The sequence below is a fragment of the Amblyomma americanum genome, chromosome 4, assembly GCF_052857255.1.
Source record: "Amblyomma americanum isolate KBUSLIRL-KWMA chromosome 4, ASM5285725v1, whole genome shotgun sequence".
NCBI lineage: Eukaryota > Metazoa > Arthropoda > Arachnida > Ixodida > Ixodidae > Amblyomma > Amblyomma americanum.
This window is the reverse complement of record NC_135500.1, coordinates 112032910-112047860: the sequence shown is the minus strand read 5'-3', so window position 1 is coordinate 112047860 and position 14951 is coordinate 112032910. Positions and strand designations below refer to the sequence as shown.

Sequence of the window (14951 nt, the reverse complement as noted above, 5' to 3'; positions counted from 1 at the left end):
TTAAATCCTTCAGTGATTTTTTCCAATACAAGAAGCATAGAAAATAAACTCGATCAACTTGGGTCAGTTATTTCGGATGCAGACGCCGATATAATCATTTTAACCGAAACGTGGCTGAATGCAAGAGCCCGCAGTAGTGTAATTTTTCGACGTTGAAAGGAAGTTCGACATCTACCGTCCTGATAGAGAAAGCCGGCAGGGTCGTGGAACGCATATTTCTGTATCAAGATTAATCCCCTCGTTTTCCATAGACGTGGGTTCTAGCTTGGAAACCGTATGGGTTGGTATCACTCTCAGAAATCGCAGAATAATACTAGGCGTCTGTTATCGTCCTCCAAACACCGAAGCAACGTTCATCGATGAACTGCATGATGCTATCAGTATCATCGTGTCTCGCTATCCTGCCTTACCTATGTTCATGTTAAGGGACTTTAACTTTGCTAATATTTCATGGGAAGGTCCGTATCCACTCATTTCTACATTCTCGGCCCAAAGTCAGCGATTTCTTGGCCTCTGCTCATGTTTTCAATTCACTCAGCTTGTCAAACATCCAACCAGGTGTACGCCACAATCCGCTAATACTACAGACCTAATACTAACGACTCACCCGGGTTAGCTTTCTTCTATCACCCATCTTCCCGGCATTAGTGACCGTGATTTGCTTCACGTTGATCTAAAATTTCTTTTAAACGCTCACCAGTAAAAGCTAAGCGGATTCGGGACTACAGAAGAGCTAACTTTTACGCTATTAATGAGAACCTTTGTCGATACTGGGACACGCGCGTAAAAGATTTTTAACTTCGTTCTGTATAGCAAAACCGGGATTTCTTTGCTGCGCAGATTACTGAGCTCTGCAACACATTCTTTCCATTCAGGTGCATTAGGAGCAACGATAGAGCCCTGTGGTTGAGTAGAACACTCGCCCGCATTTCTTACAAGAAAAAGCGGCTGTTTAGCTAAAGCTCGAAACACGCATGATCGATGGGATGCCTGCTCCTCAGTTTCAAAAAAGTGCGCTGATGCAATCCTGGATGCCAAGGATCGCATCTTTAACAGCACATTGCCAAACATGTTAATAAACAATCCAAAGAAGTTCTGGTCCGCTGTAAACATGAAAGATAACGGAGCAAGTTGTCTTCATGATAATTCTGGAGAGCCATTTCCGCCTGACGAGTCCCCTTGTGTTCTGAACACTGTATTCTCGAATGCTTTTTCGTCCGTGTTCGCAGAATATGTTCTGGATGAACTTCCAGGTTTCAAGTGTTCTCCGATGTTCCCAGTAATCATTTATCCTGGTGGCATCGCAAAAGTAATTGATTCCATGATGATGAGAAGGCTGTGTTGCTCTATGTTTTCGTGCTCGTGAAAGAATCAATTTGAGCTTTACACTTTGTTATCTACATTTTTTCATTCTTAAAAGTTTGTTGCTAATATTATGTCGGGCTTTTAATGGTTTGTTACTGTTTACTGTAATTTTTTTGCAGTCTGGTTATTAATACTCTTTTTCCTAAAATCTTCTACACACAACTTGCTACTCTTCAACCAAGATTCCTCACAAATGCTTACTGGAAATGTTCATTCTACTCCTAAATTTTCACCCCACTCCCCTCTGCAATGATTCAGCGATTGAGGATATTGGAAATAAATAAATAAATACACATATACCATTAACTGTACTGAATTTTAATGAATTCAGTTTTCATGCAGTACACTGACTGCATGAAGGAACTGAGTGGGGTTGACCATAGCTGTTGATTACAAAACAGCAAGAGCTGAAAAACGGTGCATTTCGAAAAGTGTGATATTGAAGTTGCTGTTTAACTTGACTGCATCCAGCATGAATACGCAATGTAAAACTACATATATCAACGCCTCTGTGATCTACTTTCTTCGTTCAAAAGTGCATGGTCCCCGCGATAGAACGCAAACTTGGTTTAAGTGATCTGTGCCGTATTTTTCCCTCACGTAGCAGTGTGAGAACGAAATAAAACAAGGGAGACTATTTCAACAGACGAAGAGTAGATTTTATTCAGGCAACATTGATTCTAATCTGCACAAACAATTAGCAAAACTGCCTAAACAGACCTATATTTACAAAATGTGCGCAGCATAGGAGACACAGCAGGGACTTAGCGGGAGGTTATGTCCCAACATTGCAAGGAATGAAATAAATAAATAAATAAATAAATGATTAGCTTACAACTGAATAAACACGCTATATTACAAAGTCTTGTGAAACATGAAACAGATGAAATATCATGAAATAGATTGTACTGTGCAATAAAAAGGAAGTACTTCCCAGCCACAACGATTGTAATAGCGTCCACTCCGACGTCGCGCGCTGACATTCTTGCGAGTCCTAACTTTTAGCTGCTAAGAGAGTTTTCTGGGTTTCTTAAATAAACAGCTCAACAACCCCAAACCCAACTGCATGAAACAAGTGTAAATAAATCTATACGAAAAGAGCAAAAGTTAAGCATAACGCATGAAGATCAGCATAAGCGCGTCGCACAAAATGTCTGAATTGTTTGAGACACAGACTTCTGCGGCAGGCAGTTTACTCCAAAGCATATATAGAAGTCACTCATCGCACGCAGTAAGGAACAGTCATTTCAACACAAATTTCGACAAATAACACGGCGTGTGAAGTTTTTAATAAAAGCTCACGACAGAGAGACAAGCTTTCCACTGCAGTTTTGAAGCAATAACAAGCGTGCCCCATTTATATGCGTGTTCATTGTTCATCGCGCGTAGTCGCCCTGATTAGCACTATTGTAGCTGTTTGTACAAACAGACATGAAGCGAAATGAAACAACGCAGTGTAGTCAGAACACGTGCCTACGCCGATGATGTGCCCGCCTTATCAAAGACAATGAAAGCCAGATTTTCTCACTGCCCCACTCCTATTTCGCCAATATCAACTGAGGTGTCTACTCTGCTACGGCTACAGTCTCGTTGTAAGAAACTACACGACTCACTCGCCGCCTGCATTAGACTGCCGAGAAAGATTTCGAAGATGGTTAGTTGCAACCCTGCTACAAAAATAAAGCAAGTATTGAGTGTGTTTTCGAAGGAGACGAGAAAAAAAGTTTATGTGTATTGTATTACCGCGGTTTTCTAATTTATTTCGCCGCAGTGAACACTTTATACACGCCGCAATGTATGCCATGTAAGAAGTTTGTTACCCTGGCGTATGGGAGGTTGCTACTTTAGATAAATCATAGAATAAATGATATACACTAACTTCCCAAATGCTTTTAATGAAGACAACCAGGAAGGAAGTCGTAGAGGAATTCAATATTCTCTTTATTTACAAATTTGGCGACGCACGAGCTGCTGAATAATAGCTCTCGGCACCTTTGAGATTTCAAGTTCTCGCCAAAACGGAGCAGCAACTAATCCACGCAGGGTTTTCCAGAATAGCACCAGAGTTCTCGTCAGAGGGATTTGCAGAGCGATCTGCCTAAATATTTTATGAGCGAGGCTCCACGAAGACATCAGCATCTAAACGACGCTCTGTAAGGCTAGACCGTCTGAGGAGAAAATGCTGGTAAACACGCGTTCGTACACCTCTGGTTCCGCTCAGCTCTCCATGCAAGGTTAATCATCACATTCTGCGGCCTCTTTTCCTCGGTGGGGCCTAGCGCCATGGTGTGTACTTTGCGTATTGCTTTCCAAGTGCTGAAGAATGTAAGGCTGAAGAAAGCACACCGAGCGGATTTCTCTACTTCTCCTCTGAAACGACAATGTTTGCCTACACGAAAGAGAAAAAAAAGGGATTAAGGAACGGCAAGCGGATGCTGTAAGTTTGCTTTCATAAATAATTTTTCTTTGACCGACGATACCAAACGTCGGTGATTTGCTGTCAAGCTCTCAAGTTCCAATATTTAGTATTGATATGGCTCGTGCTAAACTTTCCCATTCTAACATGTGCACAAAGCATTTTAGTTCACAAAAAAACTTTTTCCATATTCTGTATATGTACATAGTGTATATTGCTGCCCAACCCCTATCCGTTCTTATTATCGGTCTCCCTTTCTTTCCCTCTTCCGATCCTCTCCATGTTCTTTCTCTCACGCTAGCCGCAGGTCAGGCGATTCAGGTTTCGATGGCAGATGCCGCGGTCAGCAACATCTTTTCTTTCCATTTTTTATTTTTATTAATAAATAGCCACTAACAACAACAACAAAACAAACTCAAACACGAACTCGCAGCGCTAACACGTTTGCTGACCGCCATCAAATTTCTCCTTTCAAAAAATGGAATTATCAACAACCCGTAAGAATGCTGGCCAAAATAAAGTTCCGTTCGAAAGCTGTAGCAGCAAAAGCAGAGGACCCAAGAAGTGATTTCTACGGGCACATCGGCGGCAACAGGCAAGACACTCACGAAGAACCGTACACAACGCCCCTAACAACGCGGATCAAAGAAGGCTTCAAAGAACTGCAGCGTGCTTCAGGGTAGGGTGCACGAAACACAGGCAGGTCAGGGATGCAGCAGCGTCTACGGAAAGTACTTGCCGACTTGTGATCGACTGTTTGCACGGAGGGGACAGATTGAGCGCATAAAGCTCTTATCGCTATGAGGACCGCGCTTGTTTTTATTTTGTTTCTTTGCTCCCAGTTCGTATTCGCCGACGTCCTTCCTTCTCTTCTCGATCCTCTAAAAAAGAACACCGTGTTCGTTTCTTTTTTTTTTAGTTTTAAAGCACCCAGCGTGTCACAGTGAGGATCTCTCAATGGTTCTTGTCTTTTTTTTTAAACTTTCGCATTTGATTAACTAGCGCTCATTTCTTTATCTGCTTACGCCTTCCCCTTCACACTCCTCGGTAGAAATGTTCAGCTGTTTTTATTAGAGCGGTTCGAGGACGCGAGCATGCCATTTATAGGTGATCTCAGTACTCGAGGGTATAGGGATCAGAGCATCGGGTCAGGAAGCGACTTGTGAGCGGAGGCTTCGATGTGGGCGTCAGGATGGCGAGAGAGGGCTGGGCGCTCTATATCCTCAGCAGCTGGTCGGGCGAGCGGACCCGCTGTGCCGTCACGTCGGGCGTCGGCAGACCCGTGAGGAAATCTTCGAGCGCCCCGTCATCGACGACGCCTTGGTAGAGGGCCGACGAGGATGAGTCAGCGCCCACGACACCGGCCTGGCGGCCGCGCTGGGTCTGTGGCTGTTGCTGAGGCTCTTCGAGGGACTCGAAGGAGCGCTTCCGCTTGCCACTGCGTTCAAGAAGCAGAGTAGAAAAGAAAAAAAATAAGCGGGCTAGGTGCGTGCAGATGTGAACATCGTAACCCAGATTTTCTCGTTACGAATGCAGTAGGTTATGGTCAACCTGGTTGACTACCTGTCGTAAACACACCAAAAGGTTGGCGGAAGCTAGCTGGCGCATTTCGAGATTTGAAAGCGACACGAAACAACGCAAAGACATGGACGTGGAAAGGACGGGCGCTAATCCTTGCCTATCGACTTGTGTCCTGTGCTGTCCTCTTCCGTGTCTTCAACTACGATATTTCCGCTGCTCTTCGAACTCCAATACAATACAATACAATACAATACAATACAATACAATACAATACAATGTTTATTTAACATCTCAGGGATGTTTGGTGCACGGGCAAGAAGCCAGAAAAAGGCTTGACTAAGGCCCGTACCCCAATACATGGCAAGCTGTGTGCAGCTGCATGCTGCTGTGGTTAAAAATAAAGAATAAAAAATGGGTGCAATAGGAGAATACAAACACAACTCAAACATGAGCATACATGAAAATAAAGTGCATTGTAATGAAATTATTAGTTTTATTAGTTTACATGGTGAAGCGTATGCATGTTTACCCATACATATAACATGCTCCAAAGACATCAGCAATAAAGAACACAACAATGAAAGGAAAAAAGGAAGGAAAGAAAAATTAACTGCTCAAACAGTTTAAAAATTTGAAACTTGGTGTCATTTCAGTCCACACATGTTTTTTTCGCAGGCTCGTCAATGAAATAGAGTCAAAATCTGTACTGCTGTCCCTCGCGAAATCCTTCAGCAATTTTGGTAGTGTACATTTTTGTTGCGACTGCCTTCACCTTAGATGTGACTGCAATATTGCTTTTGGCTATGTTGTTTCTTGCAATACTTCGTTGCATAACTCATCTTTATTTATTGAAAAAAATATTATTATTGAAAGAATTTTGTATCTTAACCAGTTTTCTGTCGAAGTAGCGAGGACTGCTTTATTTCTAAATGACTACGAGAGACAAGCTTTCTTATGTTACCGAAAATGCTTCTAGGATGCTACACTGTAAAACACATTAATGTTTTTATACTGTTCAGGTATTTCTATTAAATGGAAGAATTTATGCGGAGTTATAAACATACGACTGACTTGTAGCGCAGTTCCATATCTCTTTTGTGAACATAATTTGATCTTATTACTGTTGAGTGGAGCCTTGACTTCACTCTGGGGAACTATTGACGTATTCTTGGCCACAAAATGGCGTGAAAATCTCACAGAAATAGGTTGGCCATCGTAACTGAAGCAAGAGCACCTAGTGGGAGGAAAGGGTGCTTGTGCGAGAAAATTAGAGTTTGTGGTTTACTCAGTTCCGAGTTTTTATTTTGTAGCAAATTTCTAGTTTCAAGTAAAATATTTTTTTGCCGGTATGCGCAATGCCAAACGTAGGTAGCGAAAGAACTCGGCAAACAATAACAACGATAATCAGTGTGAGATTGTGACAACATAAGTAGCGATGAATTCCTCCACGAATCGGCATCCACATTGAGAATCAAGGCTGGCGTTCATTCGTTCTGGTAGGCCTGTCGCACTGCCATGTTCTTAAAGTAAGCGCTGGCGAAACGCGCGCAATTGAAAAGCAAGCGTACATTTTGTTGGGGTCGACGAGGCCGTAGGCGACTGGGAACGTGATGCCCTTGAGCCGGTGCCGCAGGGACTTAAGCCCAGCCAGGGTCTCGAGTTCGGCCAGTCGCTGGTCCGAGATGCCACTGCGCCGGTCACGACTGCTGCGAAAACAGCACAGGTGTCCGTCAGAAGCCGCTACAACCGATGCCTTTTCTTAATGCCATGTGCACTGCACTTGCTGGTAAGCAGAGGGGAGCAACAATTTGAGCTAGTAAAAGCACTGCAACCATAAAAAAAATGTCGCCGAGAAAACTCGCCAACATTCGTTTAGACATGTACCAGACCGCTGTTTCTCTTTCACTACGTCCTGCAGTTCGAACCGAAAGTTGTTTTTTTCTTCGTCAGTACTCTCAAAAGAGTGGATTTAACAGTGCGTTGAGAAAGACGAGAACTGCAAGCAAGAATAGTGGTTACACCTTGGCCAATCCCCCCGCGTGGGTATGTGCCATATACCTGGGGTGGAGAAGAAGAAGAAGAAGAAGAAGAAGAAGAAGAAGAAGAAGAAGAAGAAGAAGAAGAAGAAGAAGAAGAAGAAGAAGAAGAAGAAGAAGAAGAAGAAGAAGAAGAAGAAGAAGAAGAAGAAGAAGAAGAAGAAGAAGAAGAAGAAGAAGAAGAAGAAGAAAGAAGAAGAAGAAGAAGAAGAAGAAGAAGAAGAAGAAGAAGGAAGAAGAAGAAGAAGAAGAAGAAGAAGAAGAAGAAGAAGAAGAAGAAGAAGAAGAAGAAGAAGAAGAAGAAGAAGAAGAAGAAGAAGAAGAAGAAGAAGAAGAAGAAGAAGAAGAAGAAGAAGAAGAAGAAGAAGAAGAAGAAGAAGAAGAAGAAGAAAGAAGAAGAAGAAGAAGAAGAAGAAGAAGAAGAAGAAGAAGAAGAAGAAGAAGAAGAAGAAGAAGAAGAAGAAGAAGAAGAAGAAGAGTGGTTTTCAGTAAAGGTCTTCAATGCAAGAAAAGGAATGCTCTTATTCATGAACTTTGCGGGAAAAGTGGAGCGCACTGCTTATCTCTCCATTCGTTTCACTGCTGAATGTACTTTCACGCAAGCAGCGAAACAACCTTTTGTTAACCTTGCAAATATCTTTAAACGGTCCACTTTATTTTTTTTTTTACGTTTTTATTTCTGCATAAAATAGGCCTAGCCTTGCGGCAGAAATGAGGGGCTTCATGGGGGTGGAGGTGGGGGAGGGGGAGGAGGGCCGTTCTCCACTTCTTCTTCGATGTGGGGTGGTCCTGTGGTCGGCTCTGCGAAGAAACGGCCAGGCCCTTCTTCTTCCTTGAAGTATAGGAGAAAAGCCCGCCAGAGCCGGAGTGCGTCCGATGATCCGATGTGTAATGGTGGATCGACCCATTCCTGCCTGTTATTTAAGAGAACCGAAATACTAAGTTGGGCTCGCTGAAAAAAGCACACCGTCATTTTACAGTCAGGCCGGAATAAACAGTATAATTTACGTCTGTATTCTCAGCTGCAGCGTACAACTAGCCTGATTCGTTATTTTGGGTAAAGACCTACCTGACGTTCATATCCTGAAACCTCTTCTGAAGGAGTTGTATCTTATGGGAAAATAGAAGAATACGGCTTATGCGTGATGGCATCTCATTCTGGTCTGACTGTACATGTACACGACTGTAATAATAGTGTGCGCTCACGCACTCGGGATATTGTGTAAGGGAGGTACTCATGACGAAGTAAACGAAGCTATGGTTGGAAAAGACCACACATATGCAGCACAACGTGCTGATTTATGTTACGTTGATCGCCGGGTACATTTTAGTCTTAAACTAGGAATAATATTATTTTTTCGCCCAGTGGAAACCGGTTTCATTCGCATACATTGAGAGGATGGATAATAAACTGGGAGCACTGAAATTTTATGAGAGCTAACTGATTTGCACGCCGAAACTTGCTGCAGGAAGCAATAAATGTCCATTTTTCTGGTGCATGCTAGCGCAGTATCAGTGGTGGCACTATCAGAAAAATATCGAGTTGCTTCGAGTAGATGATTCCAAAGACGGCACAAGTGGCACGACTCTTCGCGTGCAGCGAGCAACTACAGCTATTTTGATGGCAAATCGAACGTTGTCCGGCCGAAGCGGAAGTCCTCGTCAGAGGAAAAGAAATGACCTCTGTCCGTCTCCCCTCTCATGACGGTGGTCCAGCATAGCAAGCATTACGTCGGTCCTGCTCAATAAAGGCTCCAGTCACGTAAGCAAACGATGTCTTGCGAAGGTCTTTCTAGAAGCACAAAAGGGGTCCACTTTTGCACCGTGCTCAACATGAGGAAAAACATCGAGTCTCTTGGGAAATAAGGTGCGCTGCAACGGTCCACTTCGGCCATAAAGAAGTCCCCAAACCGAATACATTCGAAAGGATTTGTCAAACGGCCGCCCTAAGGATTGACTGAATGCTGAATGTCTACGAGGGCGCGCGAATGGCGCATATATCCTCTCAACGAATACAAAAAAAAAGCAACCAAAATACTACTGCGATCTTTTTTGCCGCGACAATGCTCTCTCAGGGCGCATTCATGTGATTGGACCTGAATGGTTGTCGCGCGGTGCAAACGATTCATTCTTGAAAACCAGTAAGACCGCCTCTTGCCAGATGTTTCTTACACTTTTTTTTTTACGTAAAGAGGCGATCGGCAAAGAGCATTCGACCGACACGCTTAGAGGAAGCCGCCTTTCAATGCACGATATCTTCTCAATCGCGCGCTGGTTATGCAAGCATAATAACTGTCATTTAAGAGGCAGAAAGTTCTGGCTCTTATTGTGCACGTGCGCATTATTTGGATTTCATATGCAGTCCAAGCACAGTTGTGAAAGTTGTGCTTGATCGCTATAACAGATAGCGAATATTAATGGACCTGACGGCGTCATTATATCTGAGTTCTTATCTGCTCACCTGAATTCACGTGGAACGAACGTTATGTACGCGTTCAAAGAGTTGTGATCCATAACTACAGTCAGAGCACAATCTTTACTGAAGAAAAAATGCTCTCACAATTTACTAGTATATGTTGCTCAAGCGACTATTTGAAAATATTTTGCCGATTACCTTGCACTCAAAAGCATCAAAAGTCCGCTGGTTGAGCAAGATGTCGAGAATTTAGAAACTTCAGCGGCTGACTGGTAGAACGCGTAATCTTTTTTTTTCTTTTAAACTATTACAAGTTCTTCACACAGAAGCTGTTTTTTGTCTTGCTCAGAGTTTCGCCGGCAAGGACACAATCCCAATGAATGAAGCTAATTTACACGAATTTCGCTCCACAGTCCATGGCGTGCGATTACTCCTGACAGTTCCCGTTAGGTTTAGTTGTTCGTTAACTCTCTAACCGACGTTTATATCTAACAATCTTAACAAATGCATTACCTGATGGTCAGACGCTATGATATGTTTGCTTGGCTGGTGGTTTTCTTATTTTAAGTCTTATTTTGTTCAGGTTAAAGGTGTGCAAATGACGACGGAAAATAAAATTGTAATTTGTTTGCTAAAGTTCTTCTGTCACTGAAGAGTGACCCAAACGTTTATCTGTTGCCAAGGCATTTCTTTCCGATATAAACGCCAAAGCGAAGGAACGAAAGATGTTTAGTGCCTTGTCCGATTCTTTACGAAATGGTAAACTGCTCTGAATATATTCCACCGCACACGACACCTGTCCGGGCACCCAGAGAGGAGTGTCAGAGCAAAAGAGCATTATTGATCAACGCCTAGCGTTTGGAAGTTCTCGCGGAAAGGTTCAGTAGCTATATTGTAGCAAAAGTTCCTTAACAGTTCGCAACAAGCTACGCAAGAAATATACTGAGCAGTCAAGGGAACGGAAATGGCAGGCTGGTTATGACATAGATTTGAAGGAACCCAACAGCTGCGGAAACCAAAGAGTGCAGCAAAATGATTCGTCTTGTAACGTGCGCTGTTGATGAATGGGAGATTAATAGTGTAATTATTTCATCGCATAAAGATAATTGATTAGAAAACAGAAGAAAAACTACCACACGTCGCCGCTGGAATCCAAACCCACGACTTCCGAATTTCGCATCCAGTGTACTACAATGTGAGCTACAGCGATGATTCTCCAATAATCTGCTTTGGGGGTATTTATGTTGTCTGTGACCAAACCTTCAGAGTGTTCACCAGCGCCACCCTTGTCCAAAGCGGCGAATTAATCTCCCATTCATCAACACCACTATTAAAAATATACGAGTATTCCCTTATGCTCCTTGGTTTCGTTGGCTGTTGGCTTCCTACAGGCACAATACGAGCAGAGCACATGTATGCATGCGTCAAATAACAGAAAGACGGCCGAGTCAAAGTTGTCTTCTTGTTCGTCTTAGTGCGTAAGCACTAATCCAGAGGTTCAGAGTTTAGAAAAATCGTCCATTGTCGATGTTTGTCCGCACACGAAAAAGAGGCAGAGGAAAAGAAAACGTCAGTATCCCCGACTGAGGGCCGAACCCGCGGCGGCGCGAACAGATGAGCTGCAAAGGCAGCTGCACAAGACCACAGGGCTATCACCGTTTTTTATACATGTTACATTTACAAAACAATGTTACATTTACGCGAAATATAACAACGGATTGGGGAAACGCCACGAAAAACAACTAAAAAAAACAGAGCAACAGCCGAACACGCCTCGTGGTAAACTGCAGCACACTCTCGCGCCGTACATTGCAGAGCGTCGTCTTCATCAACTTCCATCTGCTCCGTCGGACGGCACTGCCCACGCATCGTCGTCTTCAATGTAGCTGAAATCTGTGCTTTCACAGTGATAGGAATGTAGTAAATATGATCTGTATATTCTGTTAATTTGTTTGTAGAGCTGGTTTACTGTGAGTATACATGTTTAGTGCAGGGAAGAATTGTTGAAAGCTAAAACGAGAAGAGAAACTGTTAAATAAGCGTTCACTCCATTTTGGGTTACCTAGGAGCTTACGTACGGTTCCAGCTCCAAAGAGCGCCCTTCTGCGCTTCGTGCACAGACTAATAATCCCGATGACTCTCTGCCTTTGCGTAATGTAGTAACCACCCCACCAGGTGGGTGGAAGAGTCGTGATGACGTGCCCCGCCCTCTTATGGTCAAGTACTACAGCGCGTAACAATCTCGTTCCAGCCGCAGCAGCTCGTCTCAAATATGCATCGGCTCTTTCATCAACCTATGCCCTCGGACGCAGTGCTGCCAGTGGCGTCATTGCAGAAAAGGTGTCATGCGAGCTCTGTCACAAACGCAAAGAACCCGCAGGTCATACACGGATGATGACACGTGCTCCCGAAGGAAAGGTCGCTGAAGAATGGCGGCCTTAATGGTCACGCATTTAGCTTGGATGCGGGGCGTGTGCCGGCGGGAATCGTTTACGAGCACCTGTCTGCTTATGGAAGCTGGCCTGCGAACGTGACAGCTGCGCCTCTTCGCACGGCTACCGGCTTGCGTGCTGCGTCGATGGCTTCCGACCGATGGCTTATGGTGAGGGACCTTCGCCTGGCGCCGTAAAACGGGGCGAGCCTCGTCCATTGTGCTGCAGTAGCGTGCGCTTTCCTCGTGGGCGCCTCTTGCGTATTCTTTCAACCGTGGGCGTTTTTTTTTTATATTGCCTTGTGCGGTTCCCGGTAGATCAGTTCTCTTCTGTGGAGCTGAAGAAATTACAAATCTCTTGCCAGGGTCAAGACACGCGCAGGGATCCTGTACTGTCCTTAACTAATCTTTTTTGGATGTTTTTATTCTACCCTTCCTTAATTACAAGTACTACCGCCATTTTGAAAAGTAATCAGGCAGAGCGGTTAGCTCCTCAATCGTATAACGGCGCCCTTACGGCGGCCATAAAGTCCAGAAGGTTTCTAGAGAGTAGGACAAGAGTTCTTTACACAGATTTTGCCTCTCGAGAAGTGCCATAGGTGCTACGTTACACGGGCAAGAAGCAAACCCTGCTGCACGGTCATTTGTGGCAAAAACAGTTAATATATGCACAAAACGTTTTTGCAATAATGAACGCTGCCGATCACTGGCGACATTGAGGGTGCCTGAAATAATTACAGCATCGCGCCGGGAGGGTGCACATTGAGCAGGTAGAGAAGAAAATTAGAACAATACCAATGCGTTTGTCGCATGCACTTTACATTTACGATGCCTGTTCTGCAAGCGCAGCTACAGCCGTTTGTGATTACCCAACTAACGCCGAAGGAATTATACTGATGCGTTTGCTGCACAACTTCGTGGTGATTGAAGCTGACAGTATCATAATTGGGCCTGTGTTGAGAAATAACGACATAATGCAGAAGTTTCAGCACATTCCTGTGCCAATTTTATGCTATATTTGACAAGGAGGAGCACAAAATAGCATAACGCACAGAGCATCTCCTAGTGACTTGTAATAATCCTCATCTTGCTCCTTCCACAGCGATCGTGATCTTGAAAATTTGCTATTTTCAATAATTTATCTGAGCTTCAGTAACCCTCCGGAGCATTCTTCTTCGCTTGGTATACTCCGCGACTGCGCTAAGAAACCACGGGTTTTGTGCCTTGCACGTCTCATACGCATTTCCAGAGGTCGTGATTGCCAGCAATAGAAACTCCTGACCAGCAAGCCCGTCGTGCTGATCTAGATCAGAAAGGACGAGAAGTGCTGCAAATCCTAGATATGTTGGAAGAATACGCACGTTCTATTGTCTATGTGCCGCGAGCTAATCGTGGAAGAGAAAAACCGGTTGGTAGAATGAAGCATAAACGAATGGTCTTGAAAAAAATCAGTGAACCTGAGACTTCACTTGACATTTACCATGCCGCAGTGAATGTCTGACAACATTGCTAATCGAGCTATAATTCCCGCGGCGACACATGCGCCATTATAGCCGGGAGTACGAACAACGAGAAACTTCAGATGTGCGGTATTCTCTTACAAAAATGGTCTATAGACAGTCCGTAGACTTCTTATTGACTCTACTGCCTTCTATAGATTTTTCTTTTTGTCTATTCACAGTTTATAGACTGTCTATATATTAACAAAAGTACACTAAAAGTGTATGGCCATAAATCTATAGATTGTCTATAGGATTTGTATTGCCTATAGACGGTTCTCTAAGGTTTGTTTATAGAATGTGTATAAACTTTATATACAGAATTGTATGGGCAGTCTATAGACTGCCTAAAGAAATTTTTGTAAGGGTTGGGCCAAACTCGCAGTGGTGCAGTTCAGGGCTACCAGGCCTGGCTCGATTTGGAATCTCCAAACGCATCGCTATCTGACGGCTCATTTACAATAAATCAAGACAGACAAGCAGGCATGCCTTCCATTCATATAGGAAGGTAACAGATTGAATGTCTCATTCATTTATGTTTATTAAGTTTATTCCGGAAACCGGCTGAGCACTCTTAGCTTGATGCGGTAGAGTCGGGGGCTTAAAGAACACCCCTAGAGTGACCTCAACGCACCCTATTTCGAGTGGCGCAAAACGAATGTGTCAGGAGTCAAAGTGGATTTTTTTTATGTAAAGCAATATTTATGAAAAGGAAGCAATCGGAACTAAAGATTGGCTGATTCTGTAGTCAGTGAACACTTGGACGAAGTTACTGTCCGGATTAGATAATGGGCTGGATAAACTTCTACTGCTTGTGCTGATTAGAATTGCTGCAGACTAGGTAGTATCACGTAGTTTTTACTGCAATATCTCAAAAATAAACAAACACTGAATTGAGTCAGCACCGACTGTCACCCAAAGATTAGCAAGAATCATAATAGACCAAATAATACTTCACCATCATGAAGTTTTCAATGTACATAGCATACCTACAGCACTAAACTGTCGGCAGCTGCTGACTTAAGGGAATTTTGCGAGCCTGGAGACGCTTAAATGTTGAGTATTTTGTGTCCATTTGAAAGGTTTTCTTGCCATTTCACCGGCTTATGTATTGTTCTGTGTCACCTGGGTGTTATTTTGTAATAATCAGAATACGAATACCTAACTTATATTGCACAGCAGTATGGTGGCCCCATCAATAATATGCGCTTGCCTTTCATAATAAATGTTTGGGCTTATTCAGTGTGATATCTTATATTCATACCAC

General features: G+C 43.5%; 1 protein-coding gene across 5 annotated transcripts in view; it reads right to left on the bottom strand.

The window, feature by feature from the left end:
* Positions 1-2010: 2010 nt before the first annotated feature.
* LOC144128214 (uncharacterized) overlaps positions 2011-14951 on the bottom strand; it is a 186467-nt gene continuing 173526 nt past the window's right edge. For 3 of the 5 annotated variants that reach the window (XM_077661441.1, XM_077661443.1, XM_077661444.1), the window contains exons 3-4: positions 6871-7005; positions 2011-5219 (exon numbers count right to left, since the gene is read on the bottom strand). In XM_077661441.1, coding sequence (XP_077517567.1) covers positions 4997-5219; positions 6871-7005 — 358 coding nt within the window. In that variant the 3' untranslated portion in view covers positions 2011-4996. Of the gene's footprint in view, positions 5220-6870; positions 7009-14951 lie in introns of all 5 variants that reach the window. The other 2 variants (XM_077661440.1, XM_077661442.1) reach the window with 1 other exon arrangement.